At 38.8% G+C, this 16,298-nt stretch overlaps 1 protein-coding gene across 2 annotated transcripts in view; it reads right to left on the minus strand.

Moving 5' to 3' along the window:
* Window positions 1-16,298, minus strand: part of UNC5C (unc-5 netrin receptor C) — a 372,686-nt gene that overhangs the window by 51,089 nt on the left and 305,299 nt on the right. The window contains exons 8-9 of one of the 2 annotated variants that reach the window (XM_036340076.1): window positions 2,328-2,384; window positions 118-309 (exon numbers count right to left, since the gene is read on the minus strand). In XM_036340076.1, coding sequence (XP_036195969.1) covers window positions 118-309; window positions 2,328-2,384 — 249 coding nt within the window. The remainder of the gene's footprint in view (window positions 1-117; window positions 310-2,327; window positions 2,385-16,298) is intronic. The other variant, XM_036340067.1, reaches the window with a different exon arrangement.

The raw sequence follows: 16,298 nt of genomic DNA on the forward strand, positions 1-16,298 counted from the left end.
CCCTATCCTCATGGAGCTTATGGTCTAGCTGAACTGGATATTGAACTGATTTTAAAGCCACACAGGGAGGTTACTTATTTGCATAAGTTGTCGATGTGAAGTTCAACGTCAACTGACCTTGTCTTGCTGCCTTGATGTTCACAGGCTGAAAGCCTCCGTTGAGTGCCGAAGAGTCAATAATATCAGACTCAAAGTCACGGTGATTCTTCCGATACACAAAGAGGGCCACAACCACAGAAATGGCCAGGCAAACAATCACTGCTATGACAATGCCAACATACAGAGCAATGTCATCTGAATCAGGAGCAGCTAGACGGGAGAAGGAAACATTGGCCACTGGTTAGGGACGTTTCCCACAGCAGACATGCGTATTGCTATAATTTTTTCAGACATTTATTGTCTTTTTTTATAGGTTAATTTCAATTCTAATCCAAAAGCTATATAAAACAACTGTGGCCTTTCAGTGGAAAATTATCCCTGATTTCTTCCCCTTTCCTACTCTGCGTCTATCCACCCACTCATCTGTCTTAAATGGGGCAGCATAACGGATCATTCATTCCAAGGCATCAAAAGAAACTGGAGCTAAAACCTTCCTGACCCATAGGAGACAAAAAGATTATTGCAAATTTCAGGTGGAAAGTTTGGAAGGTGGCTGGAATTCACTGATAGTTCTCTAAAAACATAAACACTCTGCTAGAAATATTTGGCATGTTCTGAATCTGTATATTTACTGAACCAGAATACTTTCCTAGAATCCTTCCAAGTCACAAAATAACTTTCTGTAGGACTCTTCTCACTTTCCCCTAAATCAGTGAGTGGGTGGGTGGGGATGGTGTAACTACACAAAGCAAATATTAGGAGCAAACATGTTGGACCTGAAAGGTGTGCTTTCAGAAGACCCAGATCTGAGGAGCAGAGGTCGCCACGGTAACTCCGGGCTTTTATCCAGACTCAGTATTACCTCTGAGAACCCTGAGCTTCTCACGGTCTCTTGTCAGAGATTACATCTGAGCTACTCATTACTGGAATAAAATACAGCTCTAGGGTGTACAGAGTAAGATAAAGGCCTGGTTCAGTGATCAGAAAGGTCAGACTATCCCTGAAGGCAATTAAGCATTTGACCAACACAGTGTGTGGTCAGATAGGGGGCTGGGGGGGGGGGGGGTGGTGGTGGTGGTGGTGTGTTTCTGGGTAAAGAGAGAAGAAAATTCCTGTAAATATTGCATGTTGCCTTGGTGGCATAGAACATGCTTTGATCCAATGGCAAAAGGTGATAAATAAAACAAACAAAAGTAAACTTTTCTTGAATCCTATTGACATCTTTAAATCTGTTTTTAGTTTTCTGGGACCCACACAAGTTTGCAGCAACGTTAACAGAAGCTTCTAGGCTCACTGTAAAGGAGGTGATTAAACAGGTACTCCAGGTGGTCAACAGCCTTTTTATACTCAATTTTGTATCTACGTGCATTGGGGGGATTGCAGATTTGTAGGTCCCAGGACCTCCTAAGAGTTGAGGAACCACTGCTCTCTCCTAAGACTCACAGACAAGCTTTATACAGTGAAGTGACTTCATTCAAATTGCCAGGGGCTCAGGGCGCCACCTACACTGTCATGTCATGATTTCTTTGAGGCATTGGCAGTACAAAGAAATTGTCTGTTGAAAAATCACTACATCTCTTTTAGAGTTTTGTATTTAAATGCACTGTATGTCAAAGGATTATTATTATTTTTATTTTTAAACCACTGTTTTTCCCCAAGTGTCCAGAATATCCGCTTTCCTACCAATCAAGTCAATACACACAGATCTTTTCAGAAAACCAGTGGCATCCCAAGCTTGGTTGTGTGAGCCCTGCTTTCAACGTGCTGACTTCACTCTGCTGCCGGGCCCTACCTGAGGCCCGCGGCAGGATTCTGAACTCCGGTCAGAAGATGATACCGAAATCCTTAATGTTTTATTTTACCAGGCTGCAATTACTTATTCAACATTCATGATTTCTAACTCAATAGATCTGCATTTTCTCAACCCTTTACTTTTTTTTAACATTTTAACCCAGCCTTTTATTTACATCAGCATTTTTTACGACATGTTTTGTCAGCTACTGGGCCCAAGCTTTGGATGTAGGCTGATAGATTTGAAAGCGGGCAGAAACTCGAAATGACCCTTTTTTCTCTTCCGCGGTGAAAATCTAATTTGCTTTTCATGTTAGAATATATTAGGCACCTATTTCCTGTGTGCACATCTGTGATCTAAGGAAAGGTAAACTTGAACTGGGGGCGATAACGTTAAAAGATTATTCAGCAACATAAAAACCAAACATCAGACTTACAAGAAAATCCATATTCATTCTGGGTTCTCTGTTCAGTTGAAATAGGATAAATGAAACCTTGAAAAGAAACAAAAAAATGACACAAAAATAGGAACAAAATCAAATTAATGAGGAACACAAAATGAGAAGCATGAAAAATGGTTAATTAAAAGAAAAGGAAACGAATCCCAGGGTCCTTTAAAATTCGGGCTCAGTGCAGAACTATGCTTTTGCATCTCCTGCCTGCTCTGGAGTCTCAGTAAGAATTAATAAGTAGGCAGATTGAATTTCAGAGCAAAAACTGGTCTCGAGTCACTAACTTTGGAGTGCTTAAAGTCTTTCTTTTATTGAGCATAACTCTAATGGATCTAATTTATTTCAGACATCATGGGTCATTAGCATAAGGCAAATCTTTTTTCCTTATCCCTGCCATATGCTTTAATTCCCAGGACATATTCAGTAAAGCCCTAAACAGTTTTTTTCTTTTTTATTAAATCATAACAGCTTGCTCTTGGTCTAATAGAACTAAAGGGGACCTGTCGTCATTGGTCAAAGGTTAAGTACCCATTTACTGAGCTGAGCCTCCACCACCTCTCCCTGCTCCATTTCGAAGTCCCTTTTTAGGAATTTTTTGTTGTTTCCTGCCCACTCCATTTAATGGGAATCCAATAGGTTTCGTCCAGGGACTGGCAGTTTGTCAATGCAATGGAAACTGGAAACTTTTTATTTGAAATCATTCAAAAATCAATAGGGCCTAGAGGTTACAAGGTTATTTATTTCAGGGCTTCAGAGGAATGGTGTAAATCGGGCAAAATGGAAACCTCATCTCAACAGTAGAGGCAGAAATAACTAGCAATCTTATGTTTCTTTCTTTTTAGTATATCTCAAGGTAGGAAACAGGAAATAACAGTAGTCATAATAATTAATAAAAATACCAATGTGAAGTAAAAGATTAGTAGAAAAGATTTAAAAACATGAAAGATGAACTTTTTGAAATAAAAAAAAAATATGGAGATTTAAAAAGTACAACTCATAACTGGCTCCCGCAGTTTCCTAATATTTAATATGCTGCAACATGAGTTAATCAAATGATCTGGCACCGTTTGGATTAATCAAATGGAGATGAATAAGAAGCATTAAACTTTCCTAGCAATACCCAAGGGCAGACATGTAGAGGATCTACAAGAATCACAATTAATTGGTTCAAAATCAAAGGTGTGTAATGCTTTAATGCTAAATCGTGCCTCCGGTAGATTTTTTGGTAGTTTGCAGAACACTCAGTTCTTACAAGCTATTTACCTATTTGGGGGAAGTAATTCTGAGAAACATGCAGTGCCACCTTAATGAAAGAGAGCTTTGCTGCAGCACAGACAGGTTTGCTTTGAATTAATATTTAATGCTTTACTTTAGAGCAATGATTGCAACCTCCAACTCAGTTTTATAAATATTATATTCCTTACTCCAGGTGTCTGAGTCCATGTATTAGGTTTGATTTTCATTTTAAAAGCTTCTGCCTGGTAATAACCCTTTTCCATTTGTATTCTGTGAACTCAATAATAGGACATCTGGGACATATACAGGCACTAGAGAAAACGTTATTTATTTCTGAACCCCAAAGACTTAAGATAATACAAGTTCACTGCTAGGAGAGGAGAACAGATCACTAATGTTGTCCTTTTGGTAGGGATGATGTTAAAGACGGATGCCAAGAGATATGTTTTTGGCTGGTGAGAGGCCCTGGAAATTAGAGTAAACTAGGACATTTGGGTATGATTTGGTGTTCACCGTGAACGTTTTGGTAAGAATCGTGAGGGCCTGCTCAGTGCACAGAAGAGCTGGAGCTCATAAAGGGAGAAGCCAACTTCCAGAGAAACAGAGCATGAGCTGAAATCTCTCCCTGTAAAGCCGTTCTGGGTTTTCTTGGCTTGTATGCCTACTTCCCAATAGAGTCCCTGTTTTTGATAGGCTAGCCAGGGAATAATAAAAATTTTTTTTATAATTTTGATTTTAATCTCAACTTTCCCACATTTATGGAGATCTGGACCACTCAATAAACATTTTTGTGCCTTATGGTATTTATCTGAGTCTTATATTTTATTGCAGGCACAGAACTGGAATCCATTCATTCATTCACTCATTCATTCATCCAACAAATTCTCTTGAACCTTAATATATGCTGGGTTCTATATTAGCCAGAGGGGTACAATGACAAATGAGATGGGAAAAGTCCCTGCTTTCATTCTAGTGTAACAGAAAAACAAACAGGAAAATAAATGATAAATAAGATCATTTCAAATGCTGAGAAAGTCCCTTTAAAAAATAAGACAAAAGAACACAATGTGAATGGATATAAAAGGATGACAAAGTTAGGGAATCAGGGAACAATTTTTTTGTTGAAATGAAGTCTGAGCTGAAACTTGAACAAAGAGAAAGAATCAGCCAAATACAGATCAGGAGGGAATGATGTTCCATGAAGAGGGACAGTAAATGCAAAAGCCCTGACATAAAAATAGAGTGGTTAGAGGGCAGTGAGTGAGAGGAAAAAGGGCCACTCAGAGGCATGAGCAGCAGGGAGATCACGTAGGCCTGGTAGTTCATGACAAGGCATTTCGAATTTATTCTAAATGAAGTGCAAATCCTGTGATCAAATGTAATTTTGAAAAGATCATTTGGGTTTCTCCATAGAGAGCAAAGTGACGTCATTTTATGGATGGTTTTTACAACACATGGCTTGGGAGATGTCTACCAATAGTTATATATATATTTGATGAAATGTTTGCATTTGAGGTTGCTGGAAGATAAAATTAAAAAAGTCTCACTAATAGTTATTCCTCATAACCATTTAGGACCAATCTAGACCAACTGTTATTTTCCTACATGGGCACATTTAAAACAGAGCAGTTCTCAGCGTACTCACCAGTGGTTCAACACCCCAAAATACTCCGTTATGGGAACACTGATAAAGGGATTTGGAAGGCAGCTCTGTAAAACTTTTTCCATCCTTTTCAAAACACTTCTGCAACTATAGAACTAAAACATCACTCAGGAGGCTGGGAGTCAGAAAAGAAGGGGGTGACTGTTCCAGCCCTTACACAAGGGGAACAGAATCACTTTCTAGAGTTTGTTTTTACACTTCTCCATCTCTCACAGAACAACAGGGGCCATTTTCTTCTGCTAATGAGGTGACCCTGCTGAGAGTAGTCCCAGCAATAATGAAAAATAATATCTCTGGCAGATCACAGTACAAAATAATTATTTTCCGTGTCACTATCAGTAGCCTGGTTCGTAAGTTAGGGATTTCAGTTACTTTTCCTACTACTTGAAAGTAAGGCCAAATGAGGAAGCACCGTGGCTGTTAGCCAAGGCAGTGAAACTGAGTTTTTCAAGTGTGTAGACTTTTGTTTGACTCCTAGCTCTGCCCTTTCCTTAAACATGAGAACTTGGTCAAACCACTGCACTTCCCAAAGCATCAGTTTTCTCATCTGTGTAAGGAGATAGGGAGACTCACTTCTATACAGTTGTGAAAAGGAGAAAGGAGATTTATAAAATGCTGGTACATAGCAAGCAATCAATAAATGGCAACTATATTAATATCATCTTGCACATTATAAGTACACTGAGATGCTGGGCTCTTAATGGCTTTTATTTGTAGAGTCAAGGCAACCTATTATTTAATGAGTGACCTTAGGACATTTGTTTGAATTTCAGATTCCCTAGTAATTATGGAGATAAGAAGCCCAGTTTTTCTGAGAAACCATGAGCAATGCACTCTTCTAAGTACTGTATACTTTCTCACCCTCTCCATTTAAAGAGGTTTATTTCTTGGCCTTTGTGGATTCTGGCAAAGATATAGTGGTGGGTTTCAGAAGCAAATGTCCAAGACCAGAGTGAAACTTGATGCTAAAATAGTTTGTCAACCAGAGCCAGTGTCACTTCTAAAAGGGGTATTTGGAAATGGGGCAGGGGATGTGTCATAACGATCAGGGGGGTTTTGTGGCATTTAGTGAGTGAAGGCTAAGGTTACTCACTTACTCAATGAGACTTGCTTGCCCCATTGGTTTCAGTAGCCTTAGCAACTGCAACTAGGCCAAGCTAGTGCTTCTACTATGGGACATGCTCATGCCCTATGACCTCCTAGTTTTGTTGTTGATTTTTCGTGTTTGGGTTTTTGGTATTGTTGTTCTTTTTTGTAATTTTAAAGAACATATATTTTCCAATGGAGAGACTTCCCTGACCTGAGAGAATAGGGGTTGGGAGAGTTTCATTGTGGGGAAAATTAAGCAAAGACATGAACAGTGCAGAGCAAGGGGAGGCTCTCTCAGATACTGAAGTGCTCCTCCCGCCAGGAAGCCATCTCACTGTTGCTCAAGACACGGTTTAAAGAGGTTATTTATTCCAGCGTTTCCCGATGAGGAAACTAAGTCCCAGAGTTGAGGAGTGATATTTTAAAGTTACCAAAAATGTTGAAGCTGAAATCTGATTTCACCCTCTTGACAGTAAAGCTCACATGTGAGAGTTTTGCATTATTCAACTCTGGGTGGTGCCATTCACATCTTGTTGACTGACTGTAGATCTGGATTGTCACTAGAGCAATTTGTGGCTGATGGTGGCTTGAGGAAAGGATGACTTTTTATAATTTTCACAAGGTCACCCTTTAGACCAGAGGTGGGGTTGCCCATATTTTTCAGCAGTTGTCCAACTTTTATAAAAGATGAGAGTCCATACTCAAGTATGTTAAAAAGGAAAGAGCTTTTCTTGGTTTTCTAGTCCATGGCCCCGAAGTACATGGCTCCTAATTGTGTAACAATATGTCTAAACATAACCTACTTGGTGTGTCTAGAGTTGGGAAACCTCAGAAACATTGCCAGAAACCATGTGTAAATCTTAATTTCCCCAGTAAACAGCAACTGGGTTGATTTTTCCAGTCTTAAAAAAATCATTTTCCTGCTTTACAGATGACAGTGACAGCCAAAAAGGATCATGATGTTGTGATTAATTGAAAAAAAAAATGATTATTTAAACTGTTTTTATGCTATAGATAATAGTTAATAGAAAAAAAAACTGCCAAGCAAATATATTGATGTGAGAAGTGTCAGAACTTCTGAGCATCACTAGGCAGGTTTAAATTCCTCAAAACCACTCTGTGCCTCACTACCTCACAACCCCCCGGGATATTGGTGTTAAAATAGATCAGTGGTTAGGATTTCCTCCCGTAACCCTTTCTTATCTGCAGCCTAAGGAGCAGGAGCATAGAGTGGTAAAAGGACTTGTCCAACATCACAAAGATGGTGAAACAGCAGACAGGGTGCCCAGTACTTAGGCTAAATAGCTCAACAGCCTTTTAAAGTGTTGTCTGGGCATTAACTGGTAGACTAAAATGAGGAGAGACAAGGAAATAATAGAAAAGGGCTTGATATATTCATGGATTACTTTGCATTTCAGTGATTGAATGAGATAATGCTAAAATAACAGAGATTTTCACCCTTAAATGAAACAACTTCCAAACAGTGGCCTCTGTCTCAAGTGTGGGGCAAGGCAAGAAGTGCACCAAAGTTGGATATTCCTATTCTAATGTAACTGGAGAGCCAAGCTAGAATGATGCAGTTGTTAATGTAGGATCATCACATTGTAGTTCGCATAAAACCCTGCAATAAATAAATATTTAAAAGAGAAACATTGCTTTCCTCAAATGATACCAACATGAAAAAGGAATATACACCAATAATTGGAAGGACACTACCCATTAGAAGAAAATCATATTTTAAAGCAATAAAAAGCTGATAGCTAGTTGTTTCCACCATTAATGAGCACACACGAAAAAAGGAGTATTTCAAAATGTGACTGATTTGCGTTCCTATGTTGGCTCTTGCACTAGCTTATAGTGGACATTGAGTGGGCTGTTTCAATTTTACACCTCCGTTTCTTCCTTTACAAGAGAGAGCAATGATTAGAGGCTTACCAAAAGTTCTGTGTGTAAGGTTATTTTTTTGTACTTTTTGAGTTTTATTAAATTAAACTCAGCTCAAGTTTGTTTCTGCATGGCCATATCTAACATAGTAGACTAGAGGCCTGGTGCACAAAATTCGTGCAAGGGGCTCAGCCCTTGCACTCTCACAGTCTCGACCAACCCTCTTAGGCCTTCGCAGCCTCTCTCATACCCAGCTGCTTTGGCCAGCCCTTGCAGCCCCAGCTTTGTCCAGAAGGTTGTCTGGATGGTTGTCTGGAAGGATGGTTGTCCAGAAGGATGTCCAGACAGTTGTTCTGATGTTCGGTCTAATTAGCATATTAGCTCTTTATTATATAGGATGGGAGTCAGAAGCAATATTTGCCAGGGTCTAAAGCCAATGCATTAAGTAGAAAGTTAATAAAATTTAAATTATATCTGTAATTCCTTTAAACTAAAATTCATGTGATACAGTAATATTTATGTCCACTAAAGTTGGGAATTAAAACTCTCTTTCTTCAGATTAGTTATCAAATTCCTAGCCAAAGGAAGATGGGTGGAGTTTTATAAAGTGTTCCTGCCTGCCTTCCAGATTTACTCATTATATTTCAATAGGGAGCAGCTTTGATGACCTTAATACACGGGAATTGATTTATGACATTGTGAGAATTTAAAAAATAAAGGATACTTCATATGTTATATGGGAGCTTGGATGTAAATTATGAATACAACTTAATTATAGTTTATAAAAAGCACTGTGTTCTATAAAAATACATGTGTTTAAATCAGGGATCCTCAAACTATGGCCCGCGGGCCGGCCACATGCAAATACAAATATTGTATTTGTTCCCATTTTGTTTTTTTTACTTCAAAATAAGATATGTGCAGTGTGCATAGGAATTTTTTCATAGTTTTTTTTTTAAACTATAGTCTGGCCCTCCAACGGTCTGAGGGACAGTGAACTGGCCCCCTGTTTAAAAAGTTTGAGGACCCCTGGTTTAAATCATCAAGTTTTGGGTGAGCTTGAGTCATATTCATCTATCTGAAGTATACTTGAGCACTTCAAAAGATCTGTCCTCATTTTTATGATCTTAGAGTTAAGAAGAATCTTTAATCTTGATGGATTTTCCCCTCTCCTCAACCTAGCTGCTTGGTCTTTCTTTTTGCCAGTGACTTTACCCTAAGCCAAAATATGTGATTTTTCTCACCGGGGTTACATTTCTTCTGATGCAAATGTTCTTACTGAAAACCTCCAGGGCCATTCAGAATAAGCATGTCCAGGTTTTGTTTTTTCCTTTTAGGTCAGTTCTTATCTAGCCAGCCCATCAGGACTGCACTAATGATGTCAAAGGTCAGGTCTGTCAAAGACACTCAGGTCATTTATTATAATTTACCACTCTTCTGAGAGTTTATCTATTGACAGGGGCTTAAGGATCTCCAAATAAATGAATACATAAATTCGAGGACTTGCCAACAAAAATTGCAAAGACCATTTGCTTATCACTGCTGTCAGTTGCCTAAATTGCTGTGGTCATTCAAGCTGCAGCTTTCACAGGATAGGAGGCTGTCCCGACTACACTGATGGCCTTTTTTCCTGACGGCAACAGCCACACCCTCTGAAAATGAACAGCTCGGAATTAACCTCTCAGGATCTAAAAGTCTTATCTCGTGACTCACAGTAGGTGAAGAATTAATGGCTGAAATTTAACTCAACAGTTGAATCAAATCCACAGTTCAGCTGCCCAAGTGTTTTTAATGAAGTAGACTCTATCCCCATCAATATTCCTTAAGGAGAATAATGAACTATTAAATCCAAAGGCAATGACATTATAATCCATGGCAGTAAAGACATCTGGTGGGAAAATAACAGAGTCCTGAAAAGGCTGCTTTCTTCTAGCATATATCACCCTATCCGCTGGGCTTTAAGGCAAAAGAAAATGTGATTGAAAGCCCTGGCCCTGCACCCATGCAATTTGAAGGAGTCCACACTCTACTGTGCTTGTCAGAGGTGGCACCTTTCTTGAATTGCTAGGAGTTTCCTTTCCATCATAGAAGCTGAAGACCTTGCATCCGTCCTCTCACACTAACCCGTGTGGGGGCTCCGTAGGTGTTCAACAGGTTTCTGTGGGTGACAGTTTCTAACCACATCCCTGCTTTCAAAAGCAGGAAAATGTTTTACCAGAAAGGGAAAAAGCAAAAGCAAACCACGCTTACTGTCCCGGAGACAGCAGAGCACTGTGTCGGGCAGCCAGTCCACACGCAGGATATTTATTTGCCAGCTGGGACACTACACCTGTCAAGGACTATACAGACGCAGCTATGACATCAACTTCTTCCAAACTACAGATAAAAGCACACGCTGTCTGACACTCACAATGTTGCATTCCCTATCAAACTGCTGTGCTGACAAGAATTGCACTGGAAACTGACTCGCACCTACTCAAATGCCTGCTATAGCGGTCATAAACACATCATTCTGAAGTCAAGAAAAAAGTATTTGTAAAGTAAATTATTTTCTCACACTAAATGCACCTGGGATTCTGGGGAGCCGGGTATGCAATGTGTCCATACCACAATTTACACATAGACTTCCGCCACTTCCTCTGTATGTCAGAATTAAGGGAAGAGCTGTGTGACATGTAAATTTTTTAATGAGGAGAAAGTGCTAAATTTGCAGACTGCATAACATTTTAATTTCCTGAAGTCAGGAAGTTCACTGATGCAGACATAATTCCAGGCAGTTCTTGTTTGTAAATTGCAGTTTTTAATTTGTCCACTGTGGCATAAACCCTCTTCAGCAAGAAGGAGCATTTCTGAATTCAGATTTGAATTGTTACATATCCCTATATGGGATTCCAGTCTTCAAATAGGATTAAAAGCTAAAGTCTAGAGGAACAGAGTCAGCATGTAATAATCTAATTGAGTGTATTCATATATACATATAAAGCACCATTTCTGGACTAAGCCATATGTATAGTCCTTGGATTGCTATTTTGAAAATAAAAAAGTAGCATGAATTGAACCATTATAAGGTAATCATGACATGGTAGATCTTACTACATATTCATTACAGAGATTATAAAAGTTCAAAGTTGTCAGGTCTTGGCAATACACTTGTATCCTATATAATAAAAGCCTAATATGCTAAGTGTTGGGTCGGCCAGTCAGTCATTCAACCAATCAAAGTATAATATGCTAATTATATGCTAAGGCTGCTCAACCGCTCTCTATGATGTGCACTGACCACCAGGGGGCAGATGCTCTGACCGGTAGGTTAGCTTGCTGCTGGGATCCAGCCTGAGCAAGGCAGGCCAGACACACCCTGGAGCCCTCCCAAGGTCCCTCCCTGCTGGGGTCCAACCCCAGCAGGTCCAGGGGTTCCCAAAGGCATAGACGAAGTCGGCAAAGAAGGAAGGACATGGAGACGGTGTTCAGTTGATCAGCAGCCTAGCCAGGATCTCCAGCCAGGATCTCCAGCCAAGTTCTTGGTCTGGATCTCCAGAGAGGTTCTGCTAAGGTCTCCATTCAGGTTCTGTGTCCATGTTCTCTTGCTAGGTTCTCCAGGTTCTCCAGCCAGGTTCTGTAGCCATGTTCCCTTGCTAGGTTCTCCAGCCAGGTTCTGCCCAGGTTCTCCAGCCAGGTTCAGTCACCAGGTTCTAGTCAGGTTCTCTTGCCAATTTCTGTAGTCAGGTTCAGTCCAGGATCTTTTGCCATGTTCTCTCCAGCGAAGTTCTTCTGTCTCTAGGTTCTGTGTAGGTTCTGTCTTCTAAGTTCTGTGTATAAGTTCTGTCTTCTAAGTTCTGTCTTCTAAGTTCTGTATTTATACCAGTTGATTCCAATCCTATCAATCTCTATTCCAAAGGTTAGGGCGTTTCTTATCTCCATTCCAGGGAGTAAAGATTATGTAGCTTAAGCATGATTGTTCGTAGTTAAAGTGATTAATTACCCGCCTGGCACTTAGTTAAGAGGTTTTATTCCCTCCCTAACTTCAGGGGAAAATCCCTACCTGGGGAAACAACCTTTCTCAGAGACCTTGGTTAAAACACATAGTGCCAAGAAGGTGAGCAAACATATTAAGAACAGTATGCCATATATGCCAGGTCCCTTGAAACAGCAAGGATGGACCGGCACCCGGCACCTCCCCAGCTGGCCAACCTCCTGGGTCCCTCTCCGGCCTCAATTGTGCACCAGTGGTGTCCCTCAGCCTGGCCTGTGCCCTCTCACAATCCAGGAATCCTTGGGGGATGTTGGAGAGTCGGTTTTGGCCCGATGGCAGAACAACTGGTCACTGACCACCAGGGGGCAGATGCTCAATGCAGGAGAGCACTGCTCAGCCAGAAGCTGGACTCATGGCTGGAGAGTGCAGCGGTGGTGGTGGGAGCTTCTCCTGCCTCTGCGACAGCACTAAGGATGTCCGACTGCTGATAGTCCAGGGGGCTCCTGGACTGTGAGAGGGTGCAGTCTAGGCTGAGGGCCCCCACCCCCCACCCCCATCTCAGTGCACAAATTTCATGCACCAGGCCTCTAATTTCAACATAAAAGGTAAAAAAGGTAAATATGCTTTTTGACTTAGCATTTTTAGAGATCGTCCTAAGTGCTTTTTTTCTTCTTCTGTATCTTTTTCAATTTTGTCTAAAGTTCTCTCTCTCTCAGTCTCTCTTGCCAGAACTATTTCAAGTAAATCCTATTTCAAAACTATATGGCAAAACCAGGGACTATTGTAATATAATTTTAGGAATGATATAAAGAAACCTAAATGGGTACACAGCACAATGGATCTCCCATTGAATAAGATACATTATTCTGCAGTATTATTAATTAAGTAAAAACAGTCTCATTTGTTATTAATGCTGTTTCTCATATCAGACATGTGTGTTCAGTTATTTTCAATAGTGAAAAATACTCCAAGTCATCTACCCTTTCTTGTTCAATGCAATTCATACCCTTCAGCATACCAAAGGAATCCAGTTTTTAAATGGTTTTTAAAATAACAATGTACTTATAAACCAAAAATGTCCAATTTTTTTCTGGGACATTAAGTGACTTTGATGGTTTTTAAATAACCTTTAAGAATGTGTTAATAACACCAATTTCTAGAAGTTCTTAATTTGAAGGCAGTATCTCCAATATAGGAACTACTTTTTCTGGCCAATAACTATATATCCAGTGTAACAGATAATGATATATATTATACTTCAATATCAACTAATGTGTACGAATGGCCTAAAAACCTTAGTTGAGCTTCTGAAATTGCTTAAAGATCATGACCTTGTTTCACAAATGAAATTACACAGCATCACATAATGAATCCAATTTATCAAAGAGTTTAAGGATAAGTGTGTTTGCAAGTGTATAAAATAGGCACCTGGGAAATAATGCAAAACTATAATTCAGTTCCAAATCCCCATGTCTTCAAATTCCTTTTATATATATGCACTTGATTTACTGGCTATAAGCAACTCTTGTTACCTAGGGTTTTATAAAGCAGAGCTTTATGCAAGTATTTTGTGCAAATACATTTTTGGTAATCTCATTTAAATCTAATCTAATGTGAATCAATGTGACCAAATTCCCAGGACGCATCAGTGATTTTGCTACATTTCAAATCCTGGGACTCTGCTTATAAGATATGCAGTTGTTTCTGGCGATCCTCAACATCTCTTTTTCAAAAAGTCATTTACAGTTATAAACATAATGAAATACAAAATATAAAGAATATGGAGAATAAAGTGCATAAGAAAAAGAAACATAATCAGTTATAATCTCACAAGCTTAAATGCCTAAATTTCATTCATCTTTTTCTGATGCTTACTTTTAGATACTTATGATGAAATGCATCTACAAATGTATATTATACTTTTCTTGTTCAACCAGCATATATACATATTTTATGGCTATATGATATTCCAACTTATGGAAATAGCTTTTGTTACTCAACCAGGGCTCTAATATTGGACTTTCGGATTTTTTGTTTGTTTGTTTGTTTGTTTTTTACAGTAAAATACAAAGAATATTACATATTTGGCATATGTCTTTTTCGGTATTTTTATTACTGAAATTTTATTCATTGAAGTAGAATTGCTGGGCCAAAGGCTATGAACACTTTTAAAGCTCTTAATTCATATTGTCAAATCATGTCCCCAAATAATGGTAAAAATTTGTATTCCCATTAGTAAAATACAAGAAATTCTATTTTACTGCACATTTGCTAGCATTTAGCATTATTATATCTTTAACATACTATATAATTTTGTAAGTAAACCTTTTAAATTTTTAAATTTGTGTTGAGGAAACATCTGATTTCTAAGACTTCTTACACAAACAACAAATAGCCAGGTAAACAATTTAGAAAACTTTTGATTAAATATCCAATGGAAAATTAAACATTCTAAGAATGATAAAGTCAAGAAAAATCTAAATTAAAACTGCAAGCAAACAAAGTCTCCAAGATGTATTACTTAAGCACAATAGGAAATGAAATTAAATTAGGAATAGCCCAATCAGTTAGTCAAAGCCATTAATTGGACTTTATAAATAAAGTTTGAACTCTATTGTAAGTTCCACTTCTTACCTGTCAGTCTTTCTCTATAATTATGATTTCATTATTTCTCTCATAAACAGTATAAAACTGGATTCTTTTCCTACTACAATTTTGAATTTCCTTTAACAGGTGAATTGAATTCATTTACATTGTTATCCCTGATTTATGATGATCCCTGATGCATACATCTCATTTATTGTTTTAATTTACCACATTTTTTGTTCTTTCTTTATTGTTCCTGCTCGGTCCTTAAAAATCTTATTTTGAATTTATGCATTCAATTTTTATGCATGTAGCCAGTCTTATCTGTAAAGTCTAATGCAGGTAGTATTATTGTTCTCTCCTTGAACAAGATATGGAATTAGAAAATTGTAACTCAGTCACACCTTCCCATATTCGGTGCTACTATTATCTATAATTTAATTTCATCTTATCTTCAACTTCCCCTTTATTAGTTTCTCCCTTTTTAAAAATAATCAGTTTTTATAGTTTGGTAATTTACTAATGAGAGTTTGTGAGTAGTAAGCCCTCTTTTTTTTAAAATTGATTTCAGAGAGGAAGGGAGAGGGAGACGAGATAGAAACATCAAGGATGAGAGAGAATCATTGATCAGTTGCCCCTACACGCCCCCTACTGTGGACCCAGCCTGCAACCCAGGCATGTGACCTTGACCAGAATCGAACCTGGGACCTTTTAGTCCACTGGCTAACATTCTATCCATTGAGCCAAACTGGCTAAGGCAAGCCCTCCTGACTGTTTGAAGATATTTTCAATTTTGTTCCCTGGCATGGTAAATTGTGGTTATACTCATTTTATCCTCATGGGTTTTAGCCTCCCTTTTATATAATCACTCACTTTATATCCCCCCCCCCCCCCCCCCCCCCCCCGGTATTCTGAGAAGTTTCATGAGCTCTACATTTCATTTTACTAATTTTCTCTCTAACTTTATCTAAAGTTTTCTCTAATTTGATCTGATTATTAATCTATTGAGTTGTAACTTTTAATCATGTTTATAATTGTAGACTTTCCACTTGATTTCTTTCCTAAATCTGACTGCCCTTTTTACAATATCCTATTCTTCCATTTGTGCTTGTATTCCTCTTAAAATACAGTTTTTGTTTTTATTTATTTTATAGTCTCATTCAGATTGCCCTAGGAATCCATGTTATGAGAGTGCTAACTCACCCATACATTATGTTGCTGACTCTCCTTTAAGCAGACTGTTCCCTTGGGTGACATGAAACTTTGTATTATAAGCTCATTTTCCAGACGGAACTATTTCTATCATAGACCAATGCACTTGGGTTGTGGAAAGAACTCTAAAGAATGGCTTGCTCTGTGCCCAGCCGGTGTGGCTCAGTGGTTGAGTGTTGACCTATGAACCAGGAGGTCACAGTTCAATTCCTGGTCAGGTCACATGCCCTGGTTGCAGGTTTGATCCCTAGTGCGGGGCATGCAGGAGGTAGCCGATCAATCAATGATTCTCTCTCATCATTGATGTTTCTAT

The sequence above is a fragment of the Myotis myotis genome, unplaced genomic scaffold (genome assembly GCF_014108235.1).
Source record: "Myotis myotis isolate mMyoMyo1 unplaced genomic scaffold, mMyoMyo1.p scaffold_m19_p_1, whole genome shotgun sequence".
Taxonomy (NCBI): domain Eukaryota; kingdom Metazoa; phylum Chordata; class Mammalia; order Chiroptera; family Vespertilionidae; genus Myotis; species Myotis myotis.